This window comes from Pelmatolapia mariae, linkage group LG12 (assembly GCF_036321145.2).
Source record: "Pelmatolapia mariae isolate MD_Pm_ZW linkage group LG12, Pm_UMD_F_2, whole genome shotgun sequence".
In the NCBI taxonomy this organism is placed as follows: Eukaryota; Metazoa; Chordata; class Actinopteri; order Cichliformes; family Cichlidae; genus Pelmatolapia; species Pelmatolapia mariae.
The window spans coordinates 31098267-31106420 of NC_086237.1; the positions used below are offsets into that span (position 1 = coordinate 31098267).

The window sequence follows — 8154 nt, forward strand, 5'->3', positions numbered from 1 at the left end:
TAAACTTAGAAATCAGTTTCATCTGCCAGGCAAGAGTGTAAAAGTTCAGCAAATCAGTGGTTCTCATATGTGTTTGTTATTTGTTGTCAGTCTGCTTCCTAGCAATAAGTAATTTTTAAGTGCGTGTCTGTGTCATACCTAAAACAATATAAATGTGTTTGTTGTTTCCTGCAGGGTGACTTTGTGACCGAGTATGTGGGAGAGGTGATAGACTCAGAAGAGTGCCAGCAGCGAATCAAACGTGCCCATGAAAATCATGTGACCAACTTCTACATGCTCACCCTCACCAAGGTAACATCTGTGACGTTTAGTGAACACTCAGGATACACAATGCTAACAACAATAGATAACCATAGACTAAACAGTAATGACCGCAGTGTGCTTAGGTGAGCGGCACCCAGCTCAAGAAGCTAACATGAGCCTTCTTCAGCCCAGACAGAATTTAACCCTTTACGACGTTCCTCGAGCACTCCACGTGTGACACATGAGTCTTTCTGTGCACTGTATTTTTAATTTGGTGAGGTTTACACGCATGGCACTGCTTATTAACACTGACGTGACACCTGGCAAATGAGAGAGAGTTAGTGCTAAGTAAGAGAATAATGTCACTCATCTAGAATGGTCTGTAACATACAACAAGCTGTAATATTAGTCAGATAATCCATTAGAAACACCCCAAAAGACTCCAACATACTTTTCAGTGATCTTAAATTGTTTTTTTTTTTCACTTCCTCATTGATTTAATTTTTCAGTCCTTGACCGTCCCATTTATTTGTTCATCCATTCATTTCCTTGTCCGATTTGGGGTCAGTTCACATAACATCCCTGATACATAAATCGTCCACAGAAGAACATTTCCTAAACTCTGGTGTCTTAATACTCACGTCTTCCCGGTAGGATCGTGTCATCGACGCTGGCCCAAAAGGAAACTCGTCTCGGTTTATTAACCACAGCTGCAGCCCAAACTGCGAAACCCAGAAGTGGACGGTAAACGGCGACGTTCGTATTGGAATTTTTGCCCTTTGTGACATCGAGGCTGGTGAGTTAATCTGCAGCACTGACACACATTTTCCTTTATGTATATTAAATGCACTGAGAGCAAGTTAGATGATTCCCATTTAATGTTGCTCTTCTCCCTGGTGTCCCTGCAGGCACAGAGCTGACGTTTAACTACAATCTGCACTGTGTGGGCAACAGGAGAACGTCGTGTCACTGTGGATCAGACAACTGCTCTGGGTTCCTTGGGGTCCAGCCATCGGTGAGGATGTTTGTCATCCCCATTAAAATTCAGAGTACCTAAGAAGGAGCAGCCAAGTTTGGAACCTGTGTTTGATACCTCTTTCTTGTTTTATCACATTTCCTGCAGAGTGCTGCAGTGACGGAGAAAGAGGAAAAGGCCAGGAATGCAAAGATGAAGCAGAAGAAGCGGAAACTGCGGCCGGAGAGCAAACACACACATGAGTACTTTTGCTTCTGCTGCGGAAAAGGAGGAGAGCTGGTGATGTGTGACAGGAAGGACTGCCCAAAAGCGTATCACCTGCTGTGTCTCAACCTCACCAAACCGCCATACGGTAACGACAGAAATGAGTTTCTGCATGCTTTTGTTTAGTTTGTGTTGCTTCTAAAATGTTTCTGCAGGTCAGTTTCTTGCAGTTTTCCAGGTTTTTGTTTTGTTTTGGGTTTTTTTTAAGTTGGCTGTCCATACTTTCAAACCTTCTCTATAATACTAAGTTATCAGTAATGTACCGGAAATTAAAGCACATGTATTAGGACAGGATATTAGAAGAATTTCCTGTTCTGTAAATCATCTCACTGACAGCTCAAGTTTTTGTTTGGGATCTATTTTTGAGGTTGGAAACACCTGTCCTCAAAAATCTGTTCACTCCACGAAATAAAAAAAATCAGCACAGCAGGAAGACGACACAGGTGGTGGAAAGCAGAGCATTTAAGTCACTGTTCCCATCCACCCCTGTATGCTGTCCTTATGCATCACAGTTTTCCATGAGCTTTCCATTTGGCATTTGTAGCTGGGACACGGATGCAGAAGTGTCTGAAGGAGGCAGGGAGAGACATCCACTCCATTTATTTTTAAAGCTTTTGTTTTTATCAGAAATGTAATGGAACATATAAAAATGAAGCTACTCGGTGGAGGTAGATGTTACACTGATTGGACACTTTTTACCTTTATCCGTCTGTTTTGACTTCTGTGCTGAATTAGTGTCTAGATGACGATCTTTCAGCAGTGTCACAGTTAACAGGTTGGTGGAAGGCTCGTCCTGGGCCTATATCACAGATCAGCACATACTCATTTGTAATCTGGTTCACATGCTTTACACCAGTTTTCCCAATCAAAGAAAACACGAAGTGTGATGATCAGAGTTGTGATTGACATTTCAAGTGGACTGCAGATGTGGTGGGCTATATGTGATATTTATTTTTAAATAATCTCCTTTTTCAGTTCTCAGACTTGATGCAAATAAGTACTCCTGTTTGGCACTCTGCTAGCGTCTGTAATTAACCCATTTCCTATTTCCAGGGCGGTGGGAATGCCCGTGGCATGACTGCAGCGTTTGCAGCAACCCGGCCTCGTCTCTCTGTGACTTCTGCCCTCGCTCCTTCTGCCGGGATCACGAGGCGGGGGCGCTCACCACCTCCTCCCTGGACGACCGCCTCTGTTGTTCCAGCCACAACCCGCTCAGTCCCCTGGGGGCCAAATCCAGCTCCACCCAGCAGCGGCGCTCCACTCAGAGCCCTGTCAGAGTCAAAGAGGAGCCGGAGTCAGGCCAGCCGGCCACGGAGTGATAAAACCCTTAATACCTCATTCCCTGCAAAGTGTGCTCCAGTCCACCTCTGATCCGAAGCAGTGCACTACAACAGGGAATACAGTGCTTTTTTTCTTTGTTTCTTTTTTTCTGACACATGCGATGGCCGCAACTCAGAGCTGAGACACGCTGACGAACACCTTGATGCTGTTTTGTGGCGACGGCAGGAGAAGTGACCAGAAATGATCAGGCACCGTTTTCCTTCCTGTCTTGCCATAAAATACCACTACTTACACTCTCTGCAGCTCGCCTGCGCCCACCGGAGGGCCCAGGCCACCACCTCATTATGTTGTTTTTTTAATTTTTACTGCTATTTTTTTCTTTTCTTTTCTTTTTTCTTTTTAAAGCAGTGTAAGCGTCGTCACGTCTCCAGTTCCTGGCACTTTGAAGAACTCACTGAGTGAGGTGGAGGAAGGGGCAGAGAGGAGGAAAAGGATGTGGGAGCTGAAGCTCTCCATCACCACCAAGCTGCTCCTCTCCTTGTTTACCTGCTGTAAGCTGTGGTCTCACACACAGGGTGGCTTTAGGATGGAGACGAGCCAGCTTTTCTTGTGATCTGTCATCCTCTTTATCTGTTAGAGAAAAGGAGCGGCGGGGAAATGACCAATTTCGTGCAATTTTTTTTTTTTTCCAGGACCACACTACATTCCAACCTTCCTTAAACATGGTTTTAATATGCTTATGGGTATAGATAAATATAATTATATACAGTATCTATGTTTGTTAATGTTTACAGACAGATTCTCTCACTTCATCTCAGTGAGTGGTGTATTATGTTTGTTTAGGTGTTGAACATTACGCAGACCTCCTTGTGAAAATAGTCCTATTAAGGTGAAATATAATGGTATATAGTGAAATGGTATGACATTTCAGAAGTTCTTGTGATTTTCATATTGCCAGTCTCACACCGCCATTGTGTACATAATTGGCTCACAATATTGTAAAATACTAAAAAGATCAGGAGGGGGCGGAGCCTCACCTCTCTGAATGTTCTTGGAAGATGGAAAAGCTTTTTTTTTTTTTTCTTTTTTTTTTGTAATAATAATAATTGAAAAAAAAAAACAAGACAGATCCTTTTTAAAAAATTCTTTCTTTAAAGTTGTTTTCATGTTTCCTCCAATTAGTTATTTGCAAAGTAGATGGGGGGGCCCAGCTTGTGATCACTGGTGCTGTCTTAAAGAAGTGTTAATAAGCCTTAAGTTTGGGTTTTTAGCTGTAGTTACTACTGCCCAGATGCAGTCCACTTCGGTTGTTTCGGTTCGGCGTACTGTGACGGCTTTTGTTTTGTTTTCGGGGTTTTGGGGTTTTTTTTGCCAGACTTTTTCTGAAAAGCACTTTCACACGGCTCATTGCTACACACCTTAGCTAGGTCATACGTATACAGAAATGTATATTAAAAGAACATATGACAAGTGTTTCAAAATGGATACCTCTTCTTCTTGTATTATTGGAAGTTAAACTGTGTTGTAACTTTTTGCCTCTCGGTCAGAAACGTGGTGAGCGCTGGGTGTGGCTTGTTTCTTCTGAGAAAAGTGGCCTAAATGCTGTTTTTATTTTATTTTTTTTTTTGTTTCAAATTTCTTTTATTGTTTGTTTTCTTTTACATTTTTCTTTGGCACACAAGTAGGAAAGACTGCCAACCCAGCTTCGTACAAAAAAAAACGAAAACAAAAAAAAAATGTCCTCCGTGTCCTCCAGAGACACTTCTTCATTTTCCAGCTTGAGAAAACTCTTAAGGCTGGGCTTTATATGGAGACGTAATGGTGTAACAACAGTTCAGTCCAGTATAATGTACAAACTTCTGTACAGTGTTTTTAATCGCTCATCGTCAAATCTCAAATTTTTGTATTTATTGCACCACATTTTATACCAATTTCTTTTTCAAACACCAGTGCAGTAATTTGTCTCCCTCTGTAAGGAAATAGGCTTTAAAAAAAACATATGGGAGTTTTACGTAATATACCTGTATTTTCTTTCTTTTTCTTTTCTTTTTCTTGTTTTTTTTTTTTAAACATTTGGTGTAATGATTCCACATCCGGTAACAGCCGCTGCTCATCAGCCTGTGTCGTGACTCACTGTAATTGGTGTTTAAAAGCAGTGTGAAGCACTTCAGTATTGGAATGTAAAGTTTCTGTTTCAGAGCAGGTTTTGCAGCCCGGACTCAGGTGGTTGTCACTGAAGGAAGCTTTTCTGTGATTGCGCCTTGCTTTGTATTCTTCCTCAGTTACACTGATGTTTGTTTTGGTTTTTGTGCCCTTAAAAGATGTATTTTCTCTTTTAAAAAAAAAAGTGCAACAGGGTAAAATGGTGCCAATGTTTCCAATCAATTTAGGTGATTTAGGGTCTTTTTAAACACTCAGTTGCCCGTTTATTAGATAAAACTTCAGAACTGGGATAAAACTTCAAGGAGGTTATAATGCTCATTATTTTTCCACTGATATTGATGACGGTAGAATAAATGGAGCCTTTTTTAGACATATGAAACATCCAGGGCTTCAAGGTGCTGACACTCAGGTGTGGGTTTTTTTTGTTGTTGTTGTTGTTTTGTTTACCTGAGTGTTGTTGAGGCTGACTTCAGTCTACCGACACTGGTACATCACTAAGAGAGATCTGTCTTTGCAGACGAATGTTTTTATTTTAACTGCTAATAAAAACTGAGTCAGTGAGATAAAATGACATTATGTTCTTTATATTGTTGTTTAAGGCATTCTTTACTGAGCTGAGGAGCATGTGCAGTCCTAATCTTTAGTGGGATTGCATGAGTCGTAAACTTGATGCTGCTAGATTAATCGGGGGTAAATATCTGAAAGGATGATCTCTACCCCACCTCTTGCCCAGTCACCAGCTGGGATTGTCTCCAGCCTCTTGTTACGCTACAGCTTCTAAATGGACATTTTTATTCTTCGGCCTCTAAAACAGGGATGTCAAACTTATTTTACATCAAAGGCCACATGCGACCCACTTTGATACTTAGTAACTGTAAAAATACAGTTAAAAGTCCAAAAGTGTATGCCCTCAAGATTTCCAAAGCTGGCCAGATTGGAGTCTTTGCCAGGCCAGTTCTGGCCCCCGAGCCTTTTGTTTGACACCCTGCTCTAAAAAATTTGACACCTCTAAAAACAAAAGCTGAGCGTTATAGCTTTCTTTAACATTTTATTTCAGGCCTAATAGCAGTGTGGGTTGTTGTTGGTTTTATCTAATAAACTGGCAGCTGGCTGTAAATCATGAGGGAGAAAGAATGAAAGCCTCCGAATGCAGAAAAATAAGACGTATTAGACGTGTTTTAGTTGTTTGAAAATACTCCCCGTTCATTGACAAATTATGTTAATATGCAAAAGTCCGGTTTCTGTGAGCTGCAGGATTTCAATTTAAGCGTGAGGCCTTGAACGACCTCTGGACGCTGATTCTCACTGATTCTCGCTTGTGGCACACAACACAAGACCTGATTAGTTTAGGCAAAGTTTGAGGCAGGACACATGATGCCTACTCACAAGCTGTGATAATCACCTGACTTGTTTAATGTCCGACCACAGCGCGCCAGATATTTGTGAAAACGGGGGCGTTAAAGTCAGATTTAATTCGACCACGGGGAAATGAACTTTTTGGGGTCCGACTCCTGTTTTAATTGACTGATGTGCATTCAGAAATGCATAGAAAAGCTTGAACTTTGAACTTTTTGCCCCCTTCAAGTTAAAGTCTCTCACTTTTCTGCATTCGGCAGTTTCTTTCCTATAATTCCTGTTGTTCTGAGCCTTTCAGGAAGCCTTTTTTAAGTTGGGATTCCTGGAGGCGAAAAAAAGAAAAAAAAGGGGATAGTTATATTTGTTTTGTTTTTTTTAATGCAATTAAGCACTTCTAGTTTTTCTTTTATTTTTGCAACTGTATTCCTTGATAATCAAGTAGGTCCATGACTAAAGCACCTATTTGTGTACTCCAAAAGGTCTGTGCGTCTAAACTTTAATTTTCTTTATTTCTTTTTTTTTTTTATTTATTGATGTACTGTTTGTTTGCTTAGGTTTGGGGTTTTTGAGCACAGGTTTCGTACGTGTATGATTATCGAACCGTAGGCATCCCTGACTCGTGTTATCTGCTTAAACAAAAGCGATCATTTGTGATGATAAAACTTGTCTTAAAGCTTCTGTTTTTTTCTGTTGCTTAGCTGAACTGCATGCTTCCAGACAACGACTTATTGCCAATGTTTTTTTGTTTGGTTGTTTTTTTTTTTTTGTTTGATTTTTTTTAAAAAATTGTATTGCACAGAGATTCTGCAAAACCGAACGGCCTTTATTTTCCTTTGCACCTGCAGATCGCATGATCGCGCTCATTTTTTTGTGCCAGTTTGTCCTCTCCCAGCCCTCCTGCCTGACACAGCAGCAGTATTATTTAAGTGTCCGTCTGAGTTACTTCAGAAACTGTCTGGTGTGTATGTTTTGGTTTGAAGAGACAGCATGTTTGCTCTCATTTAAGTGGCCCTTAAATAAGCCTGAGGAGGATTTGATTTTATTTGTTTTCCACCCCCTTTTCTCTGTGTCAAAGGGCATGTTTCAGTTCACTGTGATGTCTTTTGTGTTTTGTGCAATGTTGCCGACTGTCATTTTGTTTTTGGGTTTGTTTGTTTTTTAATTAACATGCTGTCAAATAGTGTTGGAATAAATAAATAAATTCACCTTCATAAGCACTCATCATCTCTTTTTACTTGTAGTAAAATTGCTTACAGTAACTCTAACTGGGGTCATATCTATCTCTCTTGGTGTTGCTTCAATTAAAAAGTGGATGAACACAAAATACCATGTTAATTACTGTTCAACCTGTGTTACTGCATACTACATTATTGTTGAAGAACTTGTAAATAGTTTGCATTGAACTTGCATAGGATCTTGTTACTGTGGCGTGCTCTTTTTGCCTGTAAAATTCTGCTTCTAAATGTGTGTGACTGTTGAGACGACACTCTTTTTGTACATGACTGTCTTTTTATTTGAGGATATTGATTCTGTCCTTTTTCATTCGAAAGTTGAGTTTGAAGAGTTCAGACATGCCTGAAGTTTGACTTTAATAAAGCTGTACTCTGTCTCAGTGAAACACTCCCACTGTGTGTGGCTTCTTTTTTTTAAATTATTTGGTGAGAACACAGTGAACCAGAGCGAAATGCATCCAGGGGCAAATTGTTACCACTCGGCAGTGGAGTTATTATAGAGTCGTGGCAAAGAGAAAATAAATCATGCCATTAATGTCAAAAACTAAAATCCAAAAGTAGCGTGTGATTGTAGAACTGCCTTTAGCAAGTGTGAATCATGATCTGTATGAGTTTATCAGTTTCTCACAGCGTAATGGA

General features: G+C 40.4%; 1 protein-coding gene across 4 annotated transcripts in view; it reads left to right on the top strand.

Annotated features, from left to right (window-relative positions):
- nsd3 (nuclear receptor binding SET domain protein 3) overlaps positions 1-7879 on the top strand; it is a 28133-nt gene extending 20254 nt beyond the window's left edge. For all 4 annotated transcript variants that reach the window (XM_063489667.1, XM_063489669.1, XM_063489670.1 and 1 more), the window contains 5 exons: positions 175-291; positions 898-1039; positions 1152-1258; positions 1367-1571; positions 2537-7879. In XM_063489667.1, coding sequence (XP_063345737.1) covers positions 175-291; positions 898-1039; positions 1152-1258; positions 1367-1571; positions 2537-2802 — 837 coding nt within the window. In that variant the 3' untranslated portion in view covers positions 2803-7879. The remainder of the gene's footprint in view (positions 1-174; positions 292-897; positions 1040-1151; positions 1259-1366; positions 1572-2536) is intronic.
- The last annotated feature ends 275 nt before the right edge of the window (positions 7880-8154 follow it).